Raw genomic sequence first — 27,455 nt, 5'->3', positions numbered from 1 at the left:
GTAAGAACAGACATATATGTGCAATTAGAAATGAGAAAAGGAATTTCCTAATGGATGGAAACAGATATTTAATATCATACAGCAGCAGTCGCCAACCTTTCGGACCTCGCAGACCACCGGTTGGCAACCATTGCTCGAAAGGTTTCCTTAAACCAGCAGTTGCCAACCTTTCAGACCTCACAAACCACCAGTGGTCCGAGGACCACCGGTTGGCAACCACTGTCAAACAGGACAATGGAATGATCTTTTCTACAGTGTGGAAATCAACTGTTCCAAATACAAGGACAAATGTAATTGCTTCTCCATGAACATAATTCATTTGTATCACTATCATTTTAAAATAATTGACAGAGTTGTTAAATAGCTTCATCAAAGATAATTTAAGGTATACAGCCCTAGAATTAAATAATTGTGAAGGATCCACTAGACCAGTGGTCGGCAAACCAAGGCTCGTGAGCTACATGTGGCTCTTTGGCCTCTTGAGCGTGAGTGACTCTTCCACAAAATACCACCTGCGGGCGCGCACGTACAGTGCAATTGAAATTCGTGGCCCATGCGCAGAAGTCGGTATTTTGTGGAAGAGCCACACTCAAGGGGTCAAAGAGCCGCATGTGGCTCGTGAGCCGCAGTTTGCCAAGCCGCAGTTTGCCGACCACTGTGCTAGACAACATCCAATATTCCACTGAAAAGACATCCAGTAATCTCTTTCGCCTGTTTCAAAGTCTTTCACAATTTTTCCAACAACTACAAAACGCTGCTTTAGTTCTGATAACCACCTCTATTTTATGTTATACAAACACATGAGAATGGATATTTTCCTTCTAAGCCAGAATGCTTCAACATTTCCATATGATGTCATTGTTTTTAAAATTTATATACAACTTTAAATTCACTAAATAATTAAATCATCACAACATGTGAGTTAACAAGTAATCCATTGTAGGGTCTTACTAAGAACACCTGAAGTGGGTTGGCAGCCTGTAGACATTAATTGAAAGTGATATCATAGATTGGATGAATCTCCTAGCAGATAAACACGTTAGCATTCCGATAAGAAACTGTATATATCTCACAACATTCATTGCTATTCACAGGCTATGAAGGAAAGATATAGTATTAAGTGCTAAATGTTGATATTCCATTAAAAGGTTATTTCCCACCCTAGCTGGTTTGGCTCAGTGGACAGAGCGTCAGCCTGCACAATGAAGAGTCCTGGGATTGATTCTGGTCAAGGGTACATGCCCAGGTTGCCCTTGATCCTCAGTTGGGGGGACGTGCAGAAGGCAGCCGATCAATGATTCTCTCTCACTGATGTTTCTATCTCTCTCTCCCTTCCTCTCAGAAATCAATAATATATATTTTAAAAGGTTATTTCCCATGTATTAACTGACACATTTGCCTACAAATTCATTTTGAAAGTTATACTGAAACATGGAAAAATAAACATGAAGGAAACTTTGGAAAAGAATAATAAGGTTCTCATCCTGAGATATTAAAATGGTATAATTAAATTTGAATGGTGTTAGAATAAGAACAGGCAGCTAATTGAAAGATAAAACCTAGATACAGATAGGTCAAGAAATACCTTAATTACTGCTAATCTCTCTGTAGCCAACTATAGCCATTTGACTACAGAATACCTTCTGGCTAAGCCTAGATAGAGCCTGCTCCCAAGCTATGTATCCTAAAGAAGACTTTGCCTGTGAACAGAGCTGTCTACTTATTTAGAGTCTACAAGTCAGTCCTCCCACTGAAGGAAAGAGCTTGGTGGAGGCAAAGTCCTTCAAAATTAGAGGGAACCAAGATAGCTACCTGTACTTCCTGGCTAAGTCCTTCTTTCATAAATAAACAGCCAAGTAAGGATTATCAGACATTTAAGGACAATCAATTGCTGAAATAGGTCAAAGGTGAAATGGAGGAGCTTTCCTGATGAAGTAAGAGATAATTTTAAAAACAGCATAGAAAGAAAGGCATCTAAGCAGGTCCCAGAAAAAAAGTCAACTGAAAAGGAAGTAAAAAAAGAAGTCATTAGAACTTGACACCTAGAATATGTTCTTTCTTTGTGCAGCAGTTCAGTAGAAGAGAGTTGGTTTCCTTTGAGTATAGCTCTATAAGAAAGAGCACTTGTATCCTGAGTACTGTGCATGCCCTAATGGTTTGTATAACTCAGAAGAAATATTATGTATTCAAGCAAACTTTTATCTCTAGCACTTACTTCATTCTGTCATCTTTTACAGCAGGGAGTCAATACAGACAAGTAATGTTTAAACCGGTAATATTTATTTAGAATTATAAAGTCAGTTGCAAAAACAAGTGAATTTTAAGTACTGTAATTATTTTATTATGATATATCTATTCTAAAAAATTAAACACTTTAAGGATTCACTAGTGAAATAGCATTATCTGAATGGTAAGAGAATTCAAAAAACTCCTTACCTGAATAGCTTCCACTTTAGTTGTCCATTCTCGAGCCTTCTGTAAGGCTTCTTTCAGGGACAGCACATTGGGTAGAAAGGCTGGAATGTTCTTAGCTTCATTCACAATGCTTTCTAAACTTGCCACGCTGTGCCGTGGTCTAAGAAAACATAACAATTAGGGCAGATGCATGAGAAATCAAACAGCTATCAACATTTACATAACATTTTAGAATGTAGAGAATTTTCATATACATGATTTCATTTAATTCTTACCACAATCCTATAAGGGAGGCAAAATAACTACTATCTTTATTTCCATTTTACAGATACCTTTAGCGTAAAGATCATTTATTTTCCCCAAAGTCATGTAGTAAATGGTACACCTGAAATAGTGATGTCTCAAATCCCATGCTCTTCACTACACTAAATTGCCTCTACCTGAGTTCTCCACAATATCTGAAACTGTCAGAGATGCATATTAAATAGCAATGTGGAAACAATAGTCTAGAAATTAATGTTGACTATGTACATTAAATTCAACTACATTCATAATATCTAGTTACACAAAGATGAACAAAACAAACTTTTATCCTCAACTAATCGGAATACAAGATAAGCATGTACTGGGAACTAAGAACAAATTACTATAGGGGAGGGAGTGATTAATTCTGCCTACGGGAGTTGAGAAGGGCTTTGAGTTAAGCCTTGAAGAATTGTGATATTGCCAAGTAAAAGGTTAAAGAAAAAAAACCACAAGAATATAATGAACAAAGACAAAGAGAAACATTTAAAAAATGAGTTGGTAGTTCAGTTTAAGATCAGAGATGGTGTGAAGACTGGGGGTGGGGGGGGGCAGTGAGCAAGAGTAAAACCAAGAAGTAGGGGGATTTGGCAGGAAAGAAAGATGTAAACAGATTAAGAGGTCTTAAGAGCCATGAATTTCACTAGGCACTGTGCTAGGTCTGGGAGATTATTAATGCACAAGGGTGACAGCGTCCTTCCCTTATGGAAAATTTTAATCTTGTGGAGGAGGGGATTATTAATGAGTTAGATGCACTATAAGTACAATGATAGAGGAAAATAAAGATGCTATCAGGACATATAGGAGGGCCTAATTGACTTGGTAGGTGAAGGAAGAATTCCCAGAAGTGGCCTCTAAGCTTTCTTATCCTTTTTGAATAGGAGTTAGTCAGAAAAGCTGGGGCCAAAGGGAGGGTGGGGGTGGTGAAGGTACACCACAGGGGATGAGCAGAGAGGAAGGCTGTTCCATAGGAGAATAAAAGGTGCAAAGGTCTAGAGACGAGAAAGAACATGGCATATTGGAGGAAGCAATGGTGGGAGGCAGGGACAATCACTGTTAGAATACAAGTGGAAGAATGGCAAGATATGAGGCAAGATATTAAAGCAACCAGGGGTGGGCAAACTTTTTGACTCGAGGGCCACAATGGGTTCTTAAACTGGACTGGAGGGCCGGAACAAAAGCATGGATGGAGTGTTTGTGTGAACTAATATAAATTCAAAGTAAACATCATTACATAAAAGGGTACGGTCTTTTTTTTCAATAGTTTTATTCATTTCAAACCGGCCCGCGGGCCGTAGTTTGCCCACGGCTGGGCTAGATTATAGCTGGCCTTATATATCAGGTTAAGGAATCTGAATTTCATCCCAAGGGGAATGGGAAACAAGGCTTTAAGCAAGGGAGTCAAACAGTCATCTGTATTTTAGGGAAATACTAGTTGCAGTGTAGAGAATGGATTAGAGAGGGGTGAGCTCATAGACAGGACCTACAGCTACAATCCAGATCAGCTATGATAACAGCCCAACAAAAAAGAATGAAAGTGAAAAACTGAGGAATTAGAATCAGCACGACTTCATAGTTAACTGAATTTGATAAGAAAATAGAACGCAGGGATCAAACTTAATTTCCAAAGTACTGATTTGTTCAAATGAGTGAAAGATAGTATAATTCAGAGAACAAAGGAAGAGATTATGGGAAGGAATTAATGTGTCCAATTTTGGATATGGGAATTTGAGGAACATCCAACGGAATTATCTAATAGACAAATGGTACCTATGAAAAAAAATCTATAGATGAGAATTTGGAATTAATCAGTATAAAGACGGCAAATGGAGCCAAGAAGTTAGCAGAAATTTCCAGAGAGGTATACAAAGTGAGAAAAGAAGCAGTCTAGGCCAGGATATTGAGGAAAGTCATTATTTAAGAGGCAGAGAGAGAAGAAAGATATTTAAAGAAATGATCAGACCCTGGCTGGATAGCTCAACTAGTTAAAGAATCATCCCAATACCCCAAGGTTAGGAGTTCGATCTTCAATCAGGGCACATACAAGAATCAACCAATGAATGTATAAATAAGTGGAACAACAAATCGATGTTTCTCTCTCCTTTCCCCTCTCTAAAAATCAATAAATTAAAAAGAAAACAAAGGTCAGTAGTTAACCAGTACTAAGAAATGAAAAATAGTAAGAATGTGTTTCAGAAAGGTAACTTTGACAAGAGTTAGAAAAGGGAAGATTCTAGTTCCCACCATTCCCCCAACCCCATCACCCCCTACTTCTTTACCAATTTTATTTTCTTTGTGACACTATATATCTGAAATTCATTCCTTCACTATTCAACTGTCTCTCCCCACTAGAATGGTGGTTCTGTTTAGAGCAGGGAACTTAAAGAAGAAAGATATAAAAGACATTGTAGAGGCGAAAATCACTAAAACTTGGTGACTAATTAAATGTAGAAAAATGGGGAAAAATAAAGTTTTTAAAGATCACTATAAACAAATTTCATTCAACTATGATCAATTGCATCAGATATACCAAATCCTAATTTTGCATTCCAAAGTCATTTAGCTATTTCCATTTAATATGCTTCCACTTCCTGAAGTGTCATGAATCTGAAGGCACAGGAATATTATAGATAGGAAAAGCTATAAATAAATATAGTTTGTATTCTCCATAGCATCTGGAGAGCAAAATATCCAATATATATGGAGCCTTTTTTGGCAGAGCAGAACTGTGTTAATTAAATCATCTAAGGCTTTCCTAACAAATCCATTCAAAATAAGTGGCTGGCATAGCAGTAAGTACATGGAGACTTCAGAATAAAGTGGAAAAGCTTTTAAATTTGAGCTGTGTTATTTAATAACTATGTGATCTCTGTTTTAAGCATCCCAGTTTTCTCATATTCACAGTAGAAATTATATAAATATAAATCTTAGCTGCTGAAAAAAGACTTTCACAAAGAACATTAATCAAATTAGTTGATATATAGTCAAATATGCTTTACTTAAATCTCACAAATCAAATGGGATGCCAACACTAATGCAACTGCTTAACGTTCTTATGTCTGATTCTTATCTCCCACTACTTTCCTACATAAATCCTCCACTCCAAAAAAGCCCATTTAACATTTGTCTCATACCTTAAACTTAGCTTATGACATTTCTCTTGCCTCCTCTTCCACTTCAATCCTACTCATTTTTCAAGGCTCTCAGTTCTTACATTTCTCTCAAAATTCTCTTTTGATCATCTAAGCTAACAATGATCTCTCCTCTTTTGAATTCCTATAGCACTTTTCTGTACCCCTCAGTTAATAACATACTGCAATGAGCTTTATATTCCTTAGCTCCTAACTATAAAATCAGTAATGGAAGGCTCTAAACAAAATACTATTTTGTATCACTTAAAGTACCTAACAAAGTACTCTGAATATAGTATGCGCACAATATTACAAACTGTCTATATGTAGACTCATTTGATAACTTAGTGATTGGTCAGGGAAGACACAAAATATTTATTGAAATAAATAGACCCTTATGCTCCTCCTCCCATTCTATTATCTGGCTTAGTTATTATAGAGGCAACAGTCACCAATAAGTGTTCACCTTGCCTGTAGGCAGACCTTAGCCTTTTCTTCCCATCGCTCAGAGACTGTAAGGAGCTCCTGTAGTTCAGCCATTGCTTTCTCCACAGCATGGTGGGGAGCCAACCCCACCCCAGAGTCTATCAATTTCTTCATGACATCCAAAGTGACTTGCTGTGGATCTGATAGAGTCAGTCTTACTTCATCCAACCATCGAGCCTGCTGTAGCTCTTGCTTTAGGCGGGCTAATTCAGGTAGCTCCACATAGAGACTAGAGCCCATGTCTATCAACATCTGGAGTTTAGAAGAATCTGGGGTTTCATCCATCATGGCCTCTTGAGCACGTTCATGAAACTCTTCTACATCCTCCAGCAGATTCTGAAAAGGCCAAAAGAATAAAAATAAAAAATAAATATAAAAGATAAAAAATGTGTATATAATAAACATATCTGATAGGCAATAAAATACATAGTTTTGCTAGACAAAATTATCAATTCTAGACCATCTAATAATCTCACCATGATAGTACCAAATGGATATGATAGTTAAGGGCATAAATATGCTTCTCTATAATTACTTACATAGTCCTACTTTTAACATATGATTAATTAAAACATATGTAATGACTTTTGACTTAAATGCAGGCACTAAACAAATACAGCATTAAACAAAACATAAAAAGTCCTTGTCTTACAAAAACATACATTTCAATGTAAGTGGCCAGTCACTGGATACATAAATAAAATGTCAAGAGTTTTTTAAAATGCTGTAAAAATAAAATAGGGCAGCCCTGACCCGTTTGGCTCAATGGATAGAGTGTCGGCCTGCAGACTGAAGGGTCCCAGGTTCAATACCAGTCAAGCGCATGTACCTTGGTTGCGGGCACATCCCCAGTAGGGGGTGTGCAGGAGGCAGCTGATTGATGTTTCTCTCTCATCGATGTTTCTGACTCTCTATCCCTCTCCCTTCCTCTCTGTAAAAAATCAATAAAATATAAAAAATAATAATAATAAAAATAAAGTAGGGCAACAATAGAGAATGAACAGAAGGGGAGCATATTACTTTGCAATGGTCATCTGAAAGACAGATGAACCAAAATAAAAATGAAAAGGTAAATAAGGGAACCTTATGAAGAGCTGGGAAAGAGTAATTCAGGCGGGGCAAATAATAATTGCAATAGCTTTTAAACAGAAATGAGCCTGGTGCTCAAAAGTGAATGATAGGGAGCAAAATAGATGAAGAATAAATGTAATTGAATAAGCAGAGGTCAGATTACATAGTGCCTTGTAGATTATGAGTCTGGATTTCAATTACTTGATTTTGGAGAATCACTGGAGGATTTTAACCATGGGGAAGTGATATGATTTGATTTTTATAATTTCTTAAATATATTTGTATTGATTTCAAAGAGAAAGGGAGAGGGAGAGAGAGATAGAAACATCAATGATGAGAATCAGTGACCGGCTGTCTCCTGCACAACCCCTACTGGGGATCGAGCCTGCAACCCGAGCATGTGCCCTTGACCGGAATCAAGCCTGGGACCCTTCAGTCCACAGGCCGACACTCTAGCCACTGAGCAAACCCAGCCAGGGCTGATGTGATTTGATTTATATTTTACATGATCACTCTGGCTACTAAAGGAAAAACAAACTGGCAGGACAAGAATAGAAAGGAGATCAGGTAAGAGGCTGTTGTCATAATCTAAAGGACAGATTCTAGTGGTTTAGAGCAGTTTAAGCAATGGAATTGATGACAAATGGTTTACTTTGGGATTCATTTTGGAGGTAATAGTAGCACTTGTTTAGAGATTGGATGTGGGGTAGAAGTGCAATAAAGGAAAAAAAATTTTTGACTCATTAAAACACTTTTAGATGCCTTTTAGTCTTCCAAAGGGAAGCGTAAAATATGCAACTGGATAGTCAAGTCTGTGGAAAAAAAGAATGGCAGTTGGAGATTTGGAACTCAACTGAATATAGGTGATATTTAATGTCAGTGTGACTGGGCAAGTAAGAAGAGATCACGACCAAGAATAAAAGAAGGGCTGAGATGCCCAGCCGGTACGACTCAGTGGTTGAGTGTCAACCCATGAACCAGGAGGTCAGAGTTTGATTCCCATTCGGGGCACATGTCTGGGTTGCTGGCTTGATCCCTGGCCCCAGTCAGGGCACATACAGGAGACAACCAATTGATGTGTCTCTAATATGAGACACATCAGCCCCACTCCCTCCTACCCTTCTCTCTAAATATCAATGGAAAAAAAATATCTTCAGGTAAAGATTTAAAAAAGAACTGAGACTCCTTATATATTCCACAACCAGAAATAAAACCAAGGAGAAGACAATCAACAAAGAAGACTAAAGAAAAGGAATTATGGCCGAAACCGGTTTGGCTCAGTGGATAGAGCGTCGGCCTGCGGACTGAGAGGTCCCAGGTTCGATTCCGGTCAAGGGCATGTACCTGGGTTGCGGGCATATCCCCAGTGGGAGATGTGCAGGAGGCAGCTGATCGATGATTCTCTCTCATCGATGTTTCTAACTCTCTATCTCTCTCCCTTCCTCTCTATAAAAAATCAATAAAATATATTTTAAAAAAAAAAAGAAAAGGAATTATGAATGACCTAAGAAAAACAAAGAATACAGTGTCACAGATGTTTAAATAAGAAAATCTCTCAGGGCCGACCCAGTATGGCTCAGTGGATGAGCGTTGGGTCAAGCACCAAAAGGTCACCGGTTCGATTCCTGATCAGGCACATGCCCAGGTGGCAGGCTTGATCCCCAGCAGGGGGACATGCAGGAAACAGCCAATCAAAGTGATTTTTCTCTCTCACTGATGTTTCTAACTCTCTCTCCCTCTCCCTTCCTCTCTTAAAAAAAAATAAAAAATCAATAAAAACATTTTGTTTTAAATCAAAAGAAAATCTCTCAGGAAGGAAAGTATGTTTAATTATCAAAATGCTTTTACAAACTGGAGTAAGACAAAACACTATTGATATGAGATTTCACAAGTTGTTAACCATGATAAAAAAAAACATTTTAGATATTCTACCCACAGCCAAATCACAAAAAAACACAAACTATCAAAAGATTACTAACTGTGCGGAGTAATATATTTGAAATACACTACTTAATATATTTGACTTCACACTGTCATTAAACCATCAGGGCTCTGATAATGTCAGAGCTCTTCATTTTTTAAAACTCATGAACTAATAATTCACTGATATATTCAGGTTATTTTAAGTAATTTCTTGCATTTCAATTACATCTAAGTTTAATGGGGCTTCTGACCTAAATTTAATACAGAAAAAAAATTCTGAACTAGCTTTAATTCCAGAATTTAAAAGTGGGAATTACAATTAAGAATGAAACCAAGACATCCTTACTGCCCACTAAAAAAAACTTAAATAGCAGCACTTATGTAAGAAAAGAGAACAAAAAACTAGTCTAGACACACTATTCTGTTTACCCAAAATTGTAGCCCATACTACAAAAGATATTACCCAATTAAAGAATGTAATATTTCACCTTTACTTGTCGAGCTTGGCTGATGACACATGGAAGACTAAAAAGTTGTTGGACAAAGGCCTTCAATTCTTCCACTGTCAGTTTGGTCCGAGTCTTCCCACAATCAGGGCTCTGCCTAATGTAAAATAATATAAAGACATAAGTAAGAAAAATTCAGTTATTCTGATATCAAAAGGGCCTCTAATCTCTTTATAATTCTCACCCAAGCAATCCCAGAATACTATGTTTGACGATTCCACTTGCAATGGTGATGATCACTTCCAAATTAGGTTTTTTAGCTCTATAGTTAATGGCTCAAAGATTCAACTCTCCAAGTTCTAGTTCCTCCAATCTTACAAGTACTAAATATTTTAAACATGCAATAAGTTCTTCACAGTAAAATATTAAGTTCACTGATAAAACCAAATCCTCTATCTCAAGAAGCTTAAGATGAGGAACAAGGGCAATTTACCTGGCTTAGGAAACAATAAACCCTCTGAAGCTCATTCACAATTTTGTGTGTATATTTTCTTAAAAAAAAAAAAAAAAGGAGGGAGGGGCTCCTAAGCTTTCACCAGATTTTCTAAGGGAGTCAGTGACCCAAGAGGGTTGCAAAGTGAAGATCTGCTGATCAATGTCTCTAAGAAAGGTTTTCTGATAAAATGGTAGATAAAAGGTGCACAATAATTTAAAACCCAATGTAAATTGCTACAGAGAAAACCATTCAGACACAAAGAATGTGTTAGAATGAATATGAAACACTACAGAAAATGTAACACATATGAATTACACTAAATCAAGGGCAAATGCTTTTGTGCACCTTAATAACAAGCTTCCACTGAATCCCACAAGGTTACCCTTTGCTGCCATCTGCCTTCAGCCTATCGTATTATTTATTTACTTACATACAAATATTTATTGCACAGCTACTATGTGTCAGGCATTGTTCTAAGCACAAGAAATATAGCAATGAAAAAATATATAGCAATGAAAAAACATACATTCTAGTTGGGAATGAAAGGTGATAGACAATAAATCCAATAAGAAAATTAGTGTATCAGGAGGTGACAGGGCTAGGAGAAAAATAAAGCAGAAGCATAAGAAGGTTGCAATTTTATAAAGGGCTGTCAGAGAAGGCCTCTACAAGAATGTGACATCTGAAAAAGATTTGAAAGAAGTATGGAGACAAGACATCTGGATATCAGGGGAAGAGAACTCACAACAGAGTGAAGACAGGTGTGAAGGCACTAAGCAGGAACACTTTTGGTGTGTATGAACAGTAAATGGAAGAGGGTTGCAAAATGAAGCAAGCAAGAAAGGAAGTAGTAAAGATAAGATTAGGGCATTATTGGAGGAGAGAGGGACATGGACAGAAGAGGTCAAAGCTGATGAGGAACCTCAAAAGCAAGTTGACATTTTGGCTTTTACTCTGGGAAGAAAAAAAAAAGGAAACCATTAAAGAATTCAACTCTTCTTAGTCTTACCTGTGTTTCTGCTTTTTGCTTAGAAGCAGTTGAGCCACAGAAGCACAGGTCTCAGCCTCTTTTACAGCATCCCTGAGTTTTCTAAAGAGATCATTCTCTGGGTATTTCCTATCCTCAGCATCTTCCAGCATTACTCGTAATTCAATCAAATCTGTAAAAATAAATAAAAAAGCCATATACTATGACCATAGACATAAAAAGTGACTTGTAAATCTTAACCTCTCTCAAGTGAATCATCAACCTAATAGCAAAAACCTACTACAGCTGTGAGAGAACATCACTAATGCAATAAAAGCACATTCCTAATTCTTATAATGTCTCTCAGGTAAGGCAATTCTTCTTTCTCAATAAACCTTTAATGTTAGGTCTACTGGTAACAATGGCTCTTCAAAACATATATCTACTGCAAGTTAGTCATCTATCCCATTTTACATCAACTTTTTCACTTAAAGATTCTCAAACAGAAAATTAAGACTATAATCAACCAACCCATTAGTCTCAAATCTCATACAAAGCCTAGGATTTTTGCTTAATGAAGGAAAAACACATTAAAAAGGCCTCTTTCAAAATGACAATTTCAGTGTAACCTTTCTTGTGGTTGAAGTTGGCAGATAATGCTTCAGTAACTCGACTGACCCAAGTGTCATAGGACTGTGCCCTGACTTTCACACCATATAGCAGAGAAGGGAGGTCCTCTAATGGGTAGCGATATCTAAAAACAAAACAAAACAACATGGAAATAAAAACTTCAAAAACCAACAACTTGAAAGTAAATTTAATTTTAAGTACAATCAGCTTAAGTAAAGTATAATGGCCAGAGGAATGGGGTCTTGGTACACATAAAGAGAAATCAGAGAAACCACAGATAAAAAAGATGTGAAATCAACTGATAAAGAAACTAATTTTAGTTGCCCAAGTTTAGGGCCAACTTTAAAGGACTGGTTCTCAAGCAGAAAGGTAGATAGATAAGAAATTACCAGCCCAAACACAGGGAAAGGAATTACAAAAAGAGCAACATTAATCCTTGGTTTTAAAAGAGGGTAATGGAAGTTTAACGAGAAACTTCTGGATACCTAAGACATTTCTTCTGCATGGGGCAGGGGCACAGATCAGTTGGATGGTACAAACACACAAGCCGCTCAGGATTACAGGAGCACGTGAGAGCAGAGAGAAAACATGTGGTTTTGCATGCTGAACACTGTCGCTCATCATCAGGAACAAGTTCAAACACTTCTTCTTCTGACATCAGGACACCCTGAAATATAATTAATGTCATAAGATCAAGTCTTTCTAGTCTTTCAAGCATCAAAGAACGTACTTTAAAAATTTTTTTTAATTTAATTTTTATCTTTTGATTTGAGAGAGGGGAAAGGAAAAAGAGGTGGTGAGAGAGAGAGAAACATCAATTTGTCGTTACACATTTTTATGCATTCATTGGTTGATTCTCATGTGCCCTGACCAAGGATCAAACCCACAACCTTGGTGAATTCTTGGGACAACACTCTAATTCTTGGGACAACAACTAAGCCAACCAGCCAGTGCCTAAATTTTTTTCTATGGGTAAATCTCTGACTTAAGATATAAATGTGGGAGGTACAATGGCACTTCATCAAAATACTTTCTAAAAATAATCATTAGTAATTTTTTTTAAGTGAGCAGGACTTAATCTTGGTATCTAAGAATGTACATTTGACTGATACAACTATTTTTAAAATGCAAGGAAGTTATTACTACAAAGGTCAAAACAGTCAGGGAAGTTGTAATTGGGAGATACTTTTGAGTGTCTGACAAAGTTCTATTTCTTGACCAGAATTGATAACAACAAAGTTTACCGTGTAACAACTCATAAAGCCATATGTTTATGTTCTCTTTAAAATAAGAAAAAATTACTGTCCCCATGGACAATATGTCTTTGAACCAGATACATTAATAATCTATGATCTGAAATAATGCTGATATGTACAAACATATGCAAGGATAAAGAAGTATAAAAGTACTTAAACTGCACAAATCAAAATGTAATCTACTTCAGAAAGGTAGCAAAAAGAAAGTTAATCACCCTGGCCGGTGTGACTCAGTTGGCTAGAGTGTGTCCCATGCACCAGAAGATTGTGGGTTCGATTCCCAGCCGAGGAAATGTACAGGAGGCAACCAATCGATGGGAGATGTTTTTCTCTCTCTCCCCTTCTCTCTCTAATATCAATACAAAAGAAAAAGAAAAGAGAAAAGAAAGTTAATCAGCATGCAGTTTAAGAAAATAAAAACATTTAAAGTGGCATTTTATAAAGACTTCCATTTAATATGCACTGAGTGACCAGATTATTAAGACCACCTGACATTTGGAGGCAAATCAGCTATAATTTCACACTGAAGTTGCTAGAGGGCCAGACCATTATAAATAGGGAAGCAGGTTGTTTACCACAACAGTAGAAGTGATTTTTTTTCTGAAGATATGGGTAAACAACGTGATTTAACAGCCTTTGAACATGGGACACACACACACACACACACACACACACACACACACACACTATGAGTGGCCAGATTATTATGACCACCCTATCACTACTTGGTTGGGCCACCTTTTGCCTTCAATACTGCAGCAATTCTTCTTGGCACTGACTCCACGAGATGTTGAAAGGTGATGTGAGGAATCTGACACGCCTGATGAATAGCACTGTCCAGTCCTGTGAGATTTGATGGTTGTGGAACCAGCTGCCTGATGGCTCTTTTAATTTCATCCCACAAATGCTCAATTGGATTGAGATCTGGTGATTGTGGGGGCCACCTAAGCAAGGTAGTCTCCCTCATGTTCTTGAAACCACTCCTGCACAATACGAGCACCATGGCATGGCGCAGTCTTGTTGGAAGAAGCCAGCTCCATTGGGATACGCCATCAACACAATAGGATGAACTTGGTCAGCAACGATACTTTTTTATAGGTTCAATTTTTTTCTATTTCATAAACAATATCAAGTACCGGACATGTACTCACCATTTGTACAACAGACTCTCTTAATCGTGTCTCTTCTTCAGTCATCAGAGTCAATTCTTTGCACACCATTGCAGCCAGCCCCACATCTAAGCATTCTGGATCTGCTGCCATTTTGAAAATGAGTTCCTCGTGTGAAAAGACACAATGGCGCCTTAGCCGTCGGTAATGATTGACACACTGACGCCCAATGGGCAACTGAAAACAAGACAAGATTCTTAAATTACTTGCTTATAGCATATTCCAGAACAGAACCACTATTTACCCTCCAGATCCTCTTTTTTATTATAAAGAAGGCAGAATAACAAACTCCATTTGAACATTTATATCACAGCCTTCTTCTAAAGAGTATCAAGAGCCTTCACGTATATCATTTCACATGTGTGATTTTATTAAGTAAATTTTAGCATCTTTACATACATAGGTCCAGTGAAATTTAAAAAGCTGCCCAATGCCAAATAACAATAAAAGTAAGCAAATTAACCCAGCCAGTGTAGCTCAGTGGTTAAGAGTCAACCCATGAACCAGGAGGTCACGGTTCAATCCCTAGTAGGGGGCTTGCAGGAGGCAGCCGATCAATGATATTTCTCTCTCCTGGGTGTTTCTATCTCTTCCTTCCTCTCTCTCTCCACCCCCCCCCCCCACCTAAAATCAATAAAAACATTTTTTAAAGCAAATTAAAGGCAGAAACCATCTCTAACTAATCTCTGAATCATCTCCATTGCCCACCCTACACCTAACCAAGGAGTAAGTAAATCATAAACAGTTCATAAGTATTAGTAATTTTTTAAGTAGAGCTCAAACCCAAGACAAAGTCCTAAATTTGGTCTTGTTCTTGCTGCTTCCTAAGCCTAATAAGAAAGAATTTTAAAATTATTAGATCAAATAAGATTGTTCATTATATCATTTCATTCACTAGCCAATAAAACAAAAATGATTAATCATGAAATTTAATAAATTAAGGTATCCACAGAAAGGTATAAGATCCAATATTACTAAAGAATATCCTTCAAAATGTTGAGAGGTGATAGAAAAATAACATCACTAAGAAAATCAAAGTCAAAGACTGTATTATAAATTTGCAGTCTTTCCCCAACAAACATGACATAATTATAACTGAATATTTTGTATATTACCTTGTACAAAAACAAAATAGCAATTACTGGCATTATCATTTACAAAGAAGTTCAGTCCATAGAGATCTCAACATTACAGTTACTCTTTAAAATAATTTTTTAGGAAAGAGAATAAAGAAACATTAAATGGCAGGGAGAATAAAAACACCAAATTGTCCACCAGAAGAAAATAATAAAGGGATATTTAAAAATAAAAACATAGAATTAGATATCTGAAAATATGGTAGAATTCTTAAGAAGATCTGGTCATCTTTATAAAATCCCAAAGTCCTCAGAGAAAGCAAAGACTTAAGGAACCATATTCTCTCAGAAAAGAGAAATTCAGAAAATATAAACTGACAATTTAAAATTAAAACAGAATGGGGAAAATAATGAATAAATAAGAACTATGAAATCTTCCAAATGGAAAATTTGGAAAATTTTCCAAAAGCCATAATGGAAACTCTAACTGAACTTTCTAAATTACCACAGCCACTCCAGTCTCTACTGAAATATTCATGAACCCTCCCCAGCCCACCTAAGGAAATATGGCAACTAGATGCATTTTCCAGGGATGTTAGTAGACGTACAACAGCTACTTGCTATAGAACAGACCCAGTCAGCAGTACAGAAGTTCACAGCTTCAGCGAAGTTGTAGCCCTGATTAAATCCAGAATGATAGGCACGAGGAAACGTCACAACAAACTCTCCAGCACACTGATTGGTCCTGTACACCTAAATGCAAATTCAAAATAGTGATACAAACCAAAATAAAAACAGCAAAAAAGGGAGACAGATTTGATCAGTTTCAGAAGCATTTTCTAAAATTGAAAACAATAAAGAATTAACCTACACACACTAGAAAACAGTATCAGGTTTAAGAAGCAGCCAGAATTCCACCTTCTTAAAGTACTAGCAGTGACTAATAACAAAATTATAATAATTCATGACAAAAATTAGCAGCCAAAAGAAATTCTCAAAGAGAAAATGTTATTCTCACTAAGCTACTAGTTTCCAGTAACTTGATAAAATTTTACATTTAAGAGGACTTAATTCCTTTTATTCTTGTGCTGTAAATAGAGGTAAAGGATAGAACTTCCTCCTACTCTTGGATAATTTTTTGGAACTGGTCTAATTGATTATCTCATAAATATGGAGATATCCCCAAAATCAGTTTTTCTAAATCTCACTTCATTCTGTAATCTTTTTAAAAGCCCCAGATTCTAATATAAATTCACTCATAAGGACAAAGTAACACTCCCACTAATCTAGTCTCATTAAGGTTTGATGAATGTTTGACTGAATATAGCAAACTTATCAAATTTATACTTTATCAGGTGCTAGTAGCTTAAATTTAATAATTTTCAAAACTAAGTTGAAAAGTAGAATCACAGCATGTAGAAAACAAAGCTGTGAAATCTTTATATGAAATATGATATCCAAAAGAATAAGCATTAGTTACTAGAACTACCACTTAATATATTTAAACTTTGGTTAAATAGGGATAATATATATATACTAGAGGCCCGATGCACGAAAGTTCACGCACTCGGGGGTGGGGTATCCCCTCAGCCCGGACTGCGACCCCTCGGGGGATGTCCAACTGAAGGCTCCCTTGGGGGGATCGGGCCTAAGCTGGCAGTCAGACATCCCTCTGGCAGTCCGGGAGCCCTCAGGGGATGTCCACCTGCCGGCTTAGGCCCGAGCCCTTAGTTAGACATCCTTAGTGCTGTTGTGAAGGCAGGAGAAGCTCCTGCCACTGCTGCTGTACTGGCCAGCCATGAGCCAGCTTCTGGCTGAGCGGCGCTCCCCTTGTGGAAATGCACTGACCACCAGGGGTCAGCTCCTGCATTGAGTGTCTGCCCCCTTGTGGTGAGTGCGCATCATAGTGACTGGTGGTTCCCGGTCGTTCACTGTTAGGGTCAATTTGCATATTACCCTTTTATTATATAGGATATAAGGCTAATATGCAAAGTGTCCCCGCGGGAGTTTGACCAGGAGACCAGGAGTTCTATTGCTCACTATGACGTGTGCTGACCACCAGGGGATGGCGCAAAATGAAGGGAGGCCCTGGCTGGCAGCCAGAAGACCCCGATTGACCCTGATTGCTGGCCAGGCCTAGGGACCCTACCCGTGCACGAATTTCATGCACTGGGCCTCTAGTAAAGAATATAAGATTTTTGCTAAAACCAGATACAATTGTTTACTGAGAACAGAAAGCTATTTTAATAGATAGCTATACATAAAGCATAATTAATACTTTAAAACACCCTTTTCTCAATCTAATAGATGTTGGTCCCTTCAGAGTACAAATTCTAATTTAGCCAGAGGATGACATGACCTTATACTTCCAGTTATAAAACAAAGCACTGCAACTCTACTGATCAAAAGCTAAAATAACTTTAAATTTAAAATACTAAAGGGAGACACAAAAAGACTCACAGGTACACCATGCTCCATTAATACATTGGGGTTCATGATGGTGACTAACTGATGTAGAAGATCAGGCTGAGATTCAAATAACTCAGGAGCCAGCTCCCTCATCACCTCCTCCAGTTGTTCTGCAGCATGAGATGGTACACCATACCATGTCTTTGGCTCCCCCCTAGCAAAAGAAATTAACTGTTTAGCCAGGTAGAGCATGGTGCCAATGAGGCCAGGGTCTCTGATTCAAATCCACTAAATTATAATTAACTGTCTTATTTTATGGCCACAGACTATAAGCCATGAATCCTGGCAACCATCTCATAAACCTGCACTATTGTTCATAATAGATACACACTTATCACTGTTTAAAAAGTGATTCCAAAACATATGAACTCTTTAAGGTGCATCAGTAAATAGTATCTTCAAACAGGAAAGATGCTATGTGAGAAGTACACACTGTTTCAAAGGATACTGACATACCTCGATTCACAGGTCCACTGAACACTCTAATTATTCCCATAATGATGAAAGTAAAAGTCAATGCTTTCTAGAATACCTTTACATAACTTCACTGAGTTCAACTTTACTATCCAAGGAAATAAGGCTAGAAATTGTTGAAACCTTCTATCTATAAATCTTAAGGACCAAAAACTTGCCATCATTAATGTACTAGATTTTAGTACACTAGAGTTCATTTATAATACCAAGTTGTACTCTTAGGAAATGGATTTAATTTTCTAAGAGTACTCATGCTATTTATAGAATAGCTTAATTTCTTAATCCCAATACAATTCACAGTGCCATCTCTAATAGAACTTACTATGATAATGAAAACATTCTATATCTGTACTGGCCAATACAGGGGCCCCTAGTCACATGTGACTATAAAGCACCTGAAATGTGGTTAGTGCAATTAAGGAAGTACATTTTTTATTTTACTTAATCTTTTTTGTTTGTTTGTTTGTTAATTCTCACCAAAAGATATTTTTTCCATTCCTTTTTTTAGAGACAGTGAAAGAAAAGGATGGAGGAAGAAAGAGAAACATCAATATGGGAGACACATCAACCAGTTGCCTCCCACATGCACGCCAACCCATCCCAACTGGGGAGCAGGGAGGGAACCCAAAACCCAAGTGCCCTTGACCAACAGTGCATAGGCCAATGCTCTAACCCCTTAGCAACACCGGCCACGGCTATTTTACTTAATCTTAATTAATTTAAACAGCCACATGTGGCTAGCAGCTATCACATTACACAGAATAATGATAAAGTAGAGCATGAAAACCACTTGAGTTTTCCACTGCAAGTGTGATCTAAGTAGTAGTTTGGATATGAATAGAAAAATATCATTTAGTTAAGATAGTACTGGACAAGGAACTAAGTAAGCTGTTGGTAAGATACCAAAAAATTCAACAAAATAACTTAATGAATATATATGTAACTCAGGCATTTCTAGAGAAAATGTCATATAAAAAGGAAAAAAACACTTGAAATTTTCAAATACGGAAGGTTTAATCAGATCTTTATATAAACTTTGACCATCCTCCCTTGCATATCAACAGATACGCCAAAGTAATTTTCATGTATACCAAACAAGTATCATTTGGTCTAAAACTCTAAGCTCCTGGGCATGCATATACTTTAAAAGGGAAGGTGTCTAAGATGCTGTATCCTTAGACCACAGTATTTCTCTCTTTAATATATTATCCTATTTTAAAAAAATATTTTTTTTTATTGATTTTTCTTTTAGAAAGAGAGGGACAGACTGAGACACATTGATTGGGTGCTTCCTGCATGCCCCCTACCAGGGATTGAGCCCACAACCCAGGCATGTGCCCTGAACAGATATCGAACTGACAATCTTCGACGCATAGGATGAAAGCCCAACAAACTGGGCTATGACGCTACTTTGATAAAAACTACTTTTAAATTCAGTTCTCCATAATAATATAATCTAAGATTAGTAAACCTTCAAAAGGTTACTAAGTATGAATGCTGTTAACAAAGATTATACATACCAATGCAAATAATTGATGGAATAACTCCAGTGATCTTCAATGTGCCAGCAAAAAGAAGAGAAACACATTCCCACATAGAGCCATGGTACTTTCATACCTGAGATGTCTACATTAATATGTGCAAGAACAGACTGCTCTAGGACAGGCATGTTATTCAAGTTCCAACCAGAAAGTGCGTATTCCTATAAAGAAAAAAAATGTAAATGAGAGATCAGAGATGACCAGTGGCCAACAGAAATCTCAAGGGAGTACTAGTATTCAAAAAAGAAAGTAAAACTTTTATATTTACAGTAAGCTCCTCCACAGAATCTGTGCTTTTTGCTCTCTCATACATGTAACTGATATACCTAAATATTTAATCCTATCTCCTCTCTACGTGGTATTTAGATTTCCTTTTAATTATTTCAGATATCTCTGGTTCATTCTGAAGAAAATAAATAAGGCTTTTTATTACTCCCTCCAACTTACCAGTAAAATGGTGTGAGACTAATTTTAATAGGTCACTATTTTATCCCCAAGTAGCAGAACATCCCAAAATGTCTACCACTACATTTTTAGAATGGTACCAGATATCGAGGACATAATGAGATACATAACCCTGAATTTGACTATTAGATAAATTATAACAAAACATGTTTCATAGATGAATTCAATAGAAAAAAAATAATTTCAAGTTTCCAGAAATAAAGAAAGGAAGCAAAGCCAGAATGAAAAAAAGCAGTTACCTGACTTTTCATAGAAGTTTCTAACTGAATATAAGCACTAGGCACTGAGTTTCAAACACCCACCCTAAAGCCATATAAGGTAAAGACTTAAAAGTTCTTATGCTAGTGGAGAGCAGTTCTCAAAACAGGGTCTAGGGAGCCCAAAACTATTTCAGGGGATCCACAAACTCAAACTATTTTCATAATAATTCTAAGATGTTATTTGCCTTTTTCACTATCATTCTAAAAGGAATGTAGTGTGAGTTTTCCAGAGGATATATGATATGTGATATCGCAATAATTGAATATAGAAACAGATAGCAGAATTCAATTGCTAACTGCTGAACCTGGATGGAAGGAAGGAAGTGCATTATTACGTTTACTTTTATACATTTGAGACTTTCTATAATACAGGGTTTAAAAATTAAACCCTCAATGTAAGAAGTTAAACAGCTAATGACAAAGCTGAAGAGAAAATCTGTAAACTAAATAGATTTGAGGATTTCATCCATAATGCAGCACACAGATATGAAAACTATAAAAGTGTAAGTAAGAGTCAGAGAAGCCCTGGTCAGTGTGGCTCAGTTGGTTGAGCATTGTCCCATGCACCAAAAGGTCACTGATTTGGTAGCCGGTCATGGCACATGGGGGGCAAAGGGGCTCGAGCCCCAGTAGGGAGCATTGCAGGAGGCAACAAAAAGATGTTTCGCTAAATGTTTCTCCTTCTCTCTTCCTCTCTCTCTAAAATCAATAAATTCTTATTTTTTTTAAAAAAGAAACACAGAGGATAAAATAAGAAAATTCAACATAGGTTTAACTAGAATTCCAATAAAAAATAATAAAGAGATATGATTCTTACCCTCAAAATGCTTTAGAGAGAGAGAGAGAGAGAGAGAGAGAGAGAGAGAGAGAGAGAGAGGCTTTCCAAAATACTGTTCAATATGTTTTTAGTTGATTAGCTGGTTGGCTGAAAATATAATGAATCTAGTTGAAAAGACAAGGCCTACATACAAAAGTTCCAAGACAAGGCAAATATATTAAACTCCAAATACAGACAAGAGAGTAAATTCTATAGTTCTTCAGAGGAGAACAAAATATTATCATCATGGGTTTGGATTGTTAAGAAAAATTCATGGAAAATGAAAAACCCGAGTAGAACTTGAAAGGATAGGTAAGATTTGAAGGTAGACAAAATATACTGGTCTGGCTGATGAAAGGGCAGTAGAATAGTCATACTCAGTAATACAGGAAATAAGACTTAGAAAAAAGATTGGATCTTTAGTCTTAAGTTTCAAACTAAGAACCCTGGAATTTAATCTTACATTCAAAAGGGGGAACAATGCATTTTAAACATTTTTAAACTTCTGATTATAGAAAATTTCAATATAAACAAAAGTAGACAGATTTAGATAATTCCCAAAGATATCAAAATCTTAAAATTTTAAGTAAAATTAAAACATGAAAAAGCCTGCAGAAAAAAGCAGTAATCAAAAAATAGTTAACATAGCAAGCCTACAACTGCTTTCCTTCAAAGGGTTTGCTTAAAGGTTGGCCCTCAGTCGGCATCTGAAAACTTGCATGGTAAACAGTTCCCCTACACCAGTGGTCGGCAAACTGCAGCTCACGAGCCACATGCGGCTCTTTGGCCCCTTGAGTGTGGCTCTTCCACAAAATTTCGACTTCTGCGCATGGGCCATGAAGTTTCAATCGCACTGTACATGCGTGCCTGCACGTGGTATTTTGTGGAAGAGCCACACTCAAGGAGCCAAAGAGCTGCATGTGGCTCTCGAGCCGCAGTTTGCCAATCACTGCCCTACACTGATCAAGTGACTCACAGGGCCTACAACGTGGTTTATACACACTTGCTTTCCTTCCAGGGTTCTGGAATTTTTGGATGTGTTAGGCAGAAGGTGCCTAGTTCACAGCCCCCAATAAAAACCTTGAGCACTGACTCTCTAATGAGCTTCCTGGTAGGCAATACTTCACTCCTTGTCAATCTGATACTGAAGTAACTAAGTGCATAAATGAGTGACTCCATTAAGAGAGGACTCTTGAAAGCTTATACCTGGTTTTCTCTGGACTTTGACCACACATCTTTTCCCTTTGCTAATTATACTTTGTACCCTTTTCACTGTAAAAATCATAACCATGAGTCTTCCTAGAAAATCACTGAACCTGGAGATGGTCTTGGGAACCCCCAACACGAGTGGTCATTATGTAAGACCATGGCAAGCATCCCAACATGATGTGATATGACCAAGACAAGGATGGTAGTAGTGGGAATGAAAAGAGGCCAATCCTATAAAAAATAATGAAAAATGAATTAACAGGATTCAATGATTTAATATGGAATGAGGATAAGAAGAAAACAATATTCCCAAGGTTTTAAGTTCTATGCTATCTTTATTCCTCAGAAGGCCTGTTTATAGAACACACTGTATTCATAAGACAAATGTATTAACTTCAAAAGTATTTTTCCACTAAGCTATGACACCAGGGACGCATGCTATTAGATATCAAAAGGATAACTCATACAGAAGTTTAACACAAATGTACAATTCCTGGTGAAATACTAGTAGTTATCTATTATTCTAGTAGAGTCACTTTCAGAGGAGAGTAACAAACTGACATAAAATATAAGTATAAAAAATCTGAAGATTTTATACACATTTTTCTATTAAGTCCTTACAATCCTTTTGTGATAAATGGGTTCTCTTATTCTAACCTTCAACACAAAAACAGAATTCTTACCAGGTACAGAATCTTGTAAGTAATATACTCTGTTTTAAAGGAATGTGTAATTATATATGCATGATATATAACTGCTTGTATTGATATACTATATCTGGAAGGATATACTAGAAGATGAAATAGAATCTTCCTCTGTCAAATTGTAAATTTGGGTGGGAGGGAAACTTTTTAATTGTAAAAGACTTTCAGAAGGGGTTGGCCCAATTCCTCATCACAGAAAATAAGGATAAATTTGGAGAAAATTATCAAAATAAGCATTTCAAAGAACTAGAAATTGACCAAAGGCAAAAACAAATTGAAAAGCATTTGCTCTTGAAAAACAAAAGAAGACTCAATAAAAACATTCCCAGATAAGCAAAGACTACAAGAATTCATTGCTAGCAGACCTGCACTATAAATAAATGTAGTCCTCCAGGTCAGAAGCAAATGACTCCAAATAGTAACTTTGATCTACAAGAATGAAGAGTCCTGGCTGGTGTGGCTCAGTTGGTTGGGCATCGTCCCATGCACAGAAAAGTTGCTGGTTTGATTCCTGGTCAGGGCACATGCTCAAGTTGCGGGCTCAATCCTCAACAGGGGGGTGTGCAAGAGGCATCTGAATGATGTTTCTCTCTCTCTCTCTCTAAAAAATCAATAAAAAAGTATTTTTAAAAAAATGAATGAATGAATGAAGAGAACCAGAAATAGTAAATATCTCAGTAGATATGTAAAGAAGCGTATTTCTTCTCTTACTTTAAAAAAGAAAGGTTGTTTAAAGCAATAATTATATTGCTGTGTTGTGTTTATACACTATGTACATACAATATACAACACACAAAAGAGAGCAGGAAATGAAGAGACACTGTTTCAAAGTTGCTATATTTATCAGAATTAAGTCAATATGAACATGAAGTAGGTTGTGATAAGTTAAAGATGTACAGTGTCAAAGTTTAAAAAGAAAAAAAAAGCTACATATTGTAATTCTTAGAATCAGTAACTCAAAATATATAGCCAAAAAAACCCCAAAGGAATTAAAATGGTATTCTGAAAAATATCTGCTCAACACAAAAATAATCATAAAGGAGAAACAGGAACAAAAAGACAACAGACATAGAAAGTAGCAAGATGGCAGACCATAAATAAACCATGTCCAAAACAACAAGAAAGCCCACTGCATGGGAGAACATATTTGCCAGTGTTGTCTCTGATAAGGGTTTAATGTCATACATACATTTACAGGGAGCTCATACAACTTAACAAAAGGAAGATAAACAATCCAATCAAAAAATGGGCAAAGGACCTAAATAGACACTTTTCAAAAGAGGACATATAGAAGGCCAAGAGACATATGAAAACATGCTTGAAGTCACTAATCATCCGAGAGATGCAAATCAAAACAACAATGAGGTACCATCTCACACCTGTCAGAATGGCTATCATCAACAAGTCAACAAAGGACAGGTGCTGGCGAGGATGCAGAGAAAAAGGAACCGTCGTATACTGCTGATGGGAATGCAGACTGATGCAGCCACTATGGAGAACAGTACCGAGTTTCCTCAAAAAACTAAAAATGAAACTCCCATTTGACCCAGTGAACCCACTTCTAGGAATATATCCCAAGAAAACAGAAACACCAATCAGAAAGGATATATGCACCCCTATGTTCATAGCAGCACAATTTACAATAGCTAAGATTTGGAAATAGCCTAAGTGCCCATCAGCAGATGAGTGTATTAAAAAATGGTGGTACATCTATACAATGGAATACTACGCTGCTGTAAAAAGGAAGGAATTCCTACCATTTGCAACAGCATGGATGGACCTAGAGAGCATTATGCTAAGCAAAATAAGCCAGTCAGAGAAAGATAAATATCACATGATGTCACTCATTTGTGGAATATAATGAAAAACATAAACTGATGCACAAAAACAGATTCAGAGTCAGAGAAGCATCTATCAGACCATCAAAACTCAGAGGGAAGGCAGGGGAGGGTAGGGGGAAGGGGGAGAGATCATCCAAAGGACTTGTATTCATGCATATAAGCATAACCAATGGACACAGACACTAGGGGGCGGTGAGGGCATGAGCGAGGGGCGTTTGGGGGGCAGTGGGGGGTATAAGGACACATATGTAATACCTTAAACAATAAAGAAAAAAATATATATTAAAAAAAGTGAAAAAAATAATTAAAAAAAAAAACCATGTCAATAATTACATTAAATGTAAAATGGACTAAACACTCCACAATAAAAAGACCACATCAGACTAGATTTCAAGATCCAATCACATGCTGACTACAAGAAAGATGGCTTAAAATAAAAGAAATAAAAGATATACCATGTAAATAGTATAAGAGAGCTGAAGTGGTCTGTCATGGCTCAGTGGCTGAGCTTCATCCTATGAACCAGGAAGTCACGGTTCTATTCCCGGTCAGGGCACATGCTTGGGTTGTGGGCTCTATCCGGTGGGGGGCGGGGGGGGCACGCACGAATGCAGGAGGCAGCTGATCAATGATTCTCTTTCATCATTGACATTTCTATCTCTTTCTCCCTCTCCCTTCCTCTATGAAATCAATAAAAATATATTTTAAACAGAGAGAGCGAGCTGAACTACACTTTTCATTGTAAATCCTTCTGCACGATGTAACTTTAAAAAAAAACTCTGCATAACTCTTTTAATAGGAGATAAAACTTCTACTTACTGCCAATTACAGAGGGAAAGTGACAAGGACAAAAGTAGAGAGAAAAGGAAATAAATGATCATCTTAATTCAGCTTTCTACATAGAGGTCATCTCCTATGTGATGGGACTTTATTATGTTATAATTTAAATGCATATTTGAAATCCTATCTCCTCAGGCGTTGAAGGAAACTAAATAGCAGACCTATCTATGAAATATATTTTTTTAAAAATCTTAAATCACCATCTAGATTTTCAAACAGAAAGGTAAAATTATTTAAATGGGGTTGAAGTTTTAAACTAGTTGAATTGGTTTTTATTTTTATTTCTTCTACTGTGTAGAAGCAGCCTACGGCAAAGGTCAGGTCATGGTTGAAGGCCACAGATTTGCTCTGGCATGAGCACTATGAGACTCAGGGGATGGGCCAGCCATAAATCCTAACCCATGCATTTAAATTGGTTTTGAAATGCAAAATTAATTAATATTTAAAGGTACTTTGAATTTTTTTTAACTGAAAAGTATATTGTCCAAATCTTACATATTTAATATTTTAAACAAACATGGTCCCTTATGATTCATGAGAAAGCTAGTTTTCTACTATGCAAAGAACTAATCAGCTAGGGGTGAGGAGAAATTTAGACTACTATCTGTTATGCACCTCTTCTTCAGGCAGCATCTTTCTCCGACCATCCTTTACAGGAAATCCACTTCCAAAGTCTTTTGAGGAAATATCAGCTCCATACTCTACAATAACATCTTCTTCAATGCTGCTCACCAGCCGCCAAAATTCCTTTTCTACTAGTTCTGTGGGAACCATCTACACAAGGAAAACAAAAATTATATATTACTAACTCGCTATAACCAGAATACACTATAACATTAAAACACAGGTCAAGTTTAACACAAACCCATGATAAAATAGACAACCTTATTCTGTCCCAGAGCTAAAAACACTGGGTCCTAGCCTTTTCCACTGAGGATGGGGAAAAACAAAAGACAATTTAAATGTCCAGAAAAACATAGTGAACTCGAACTGCCTTTTTTTGCAAGCTGCTTCCTAACTAAGAAGACTAAAGACCTAGGCCATCAAAGAGGAAAAAGGAAACACAAAAATCAAGGCTTAATTTTAGGAGCTTTGGCAAATCTTTTTTTATAGGGATTTTCAAAAGCCCAAGATCCCACCTGGCCAATGTGGTTCACTGGTTGAGCATCAACTCAGGAACCAAGAGGTCACAGTTCAATTCCCAGTCAGGGTACAGGCCTGGGTTGCAGCCTCGATCCCCGGGGGCGGGGGGACTCATGCAAGGAGGCAGCATTGATGTTTCTATCTCTCTATCCCTCTCCCTTCCTCTCTCTCTAAAAATCAATTACAACATTTTTTTAAAAAGTCCAAGATTCCCTAGGAAAAGAAGCAAAGCTTATATTACAAATAACTAAACAAAAGCAGCAACTACCACATACTTCATGCTTTTCTATAAGGATTACTCACAGAGGGCTGGTAAACCATTT

At 37.0% G+C, this 27,455-nt stretch overlaps 1 protein-coding gene across 1 annotated transcript in view; it reads right to left on the bottom strand.

Moving 5' to 3' along the window:
- KDM5A (lysine demethylase 5A) overlaps positions 1–27,455 on the bottom strand; it is a 97,375-nt gene that overhangs the window by 34,641 nt on the left and 35,279 nt on the right. The window contains exons 10-20 of the mRNA XM_081083657.1: positions 26,605–26,763; positions 19,833–20,014; positions 17,830–17,992; positions 16,003–16,122; positions 14,276–14,470; positions 12,354–12,535; positions 11,868–11,992; positions 11,281–11,431; positions 9,818–9,932; positions 6,316–6,671; positions 2,437–2,575 (exon numbers count right to left, since the gene is read on the bottom strand). Coding sequence (XP_080939783.1) covers positions 2,437–2,575; positions 6,316–6,671; positions 9,818–9,932; positions 11,281–11,431; positions 11,868–11,992; positions 12,354–12,535; positions 14,276–14,470; positions 16,003–16,122; positions 17,830–17,992; positions 19,833–20,014; positions 26,605–26,763 — 1,887 coding nt within the window. The remainder of the gene's footprint in view (positions 1–2,436; positions 2,576–6,315; positions 6,672–9,817; positions 9,933–11,280; positions 11,432–11,867; positions 11,993–12,353; positions 12,536–14,275; positions 14,471–16,002; positions 16,123–17,829; positions 17,993–19,832; positions 20,015–26,604; positions 26,764–27,455) is intronic.

Source organism: Myotis nattereri (assembly GCF_964212035.1).
Source record: "Myotis nattereri genome assembly, chromosome: 2".
Taxonomy (NCBI): Eukaryota; Metazoa; Chordata; class Mammalia; order Chiroptera; family Vespertilionidae; genus Myotis; species Myotis nattereri.
The sequence above is the reverse complement of the archived record's forward strand: the minus strand, read 5'-3'. Positions and strand labels throughout refer to the sequence as shown.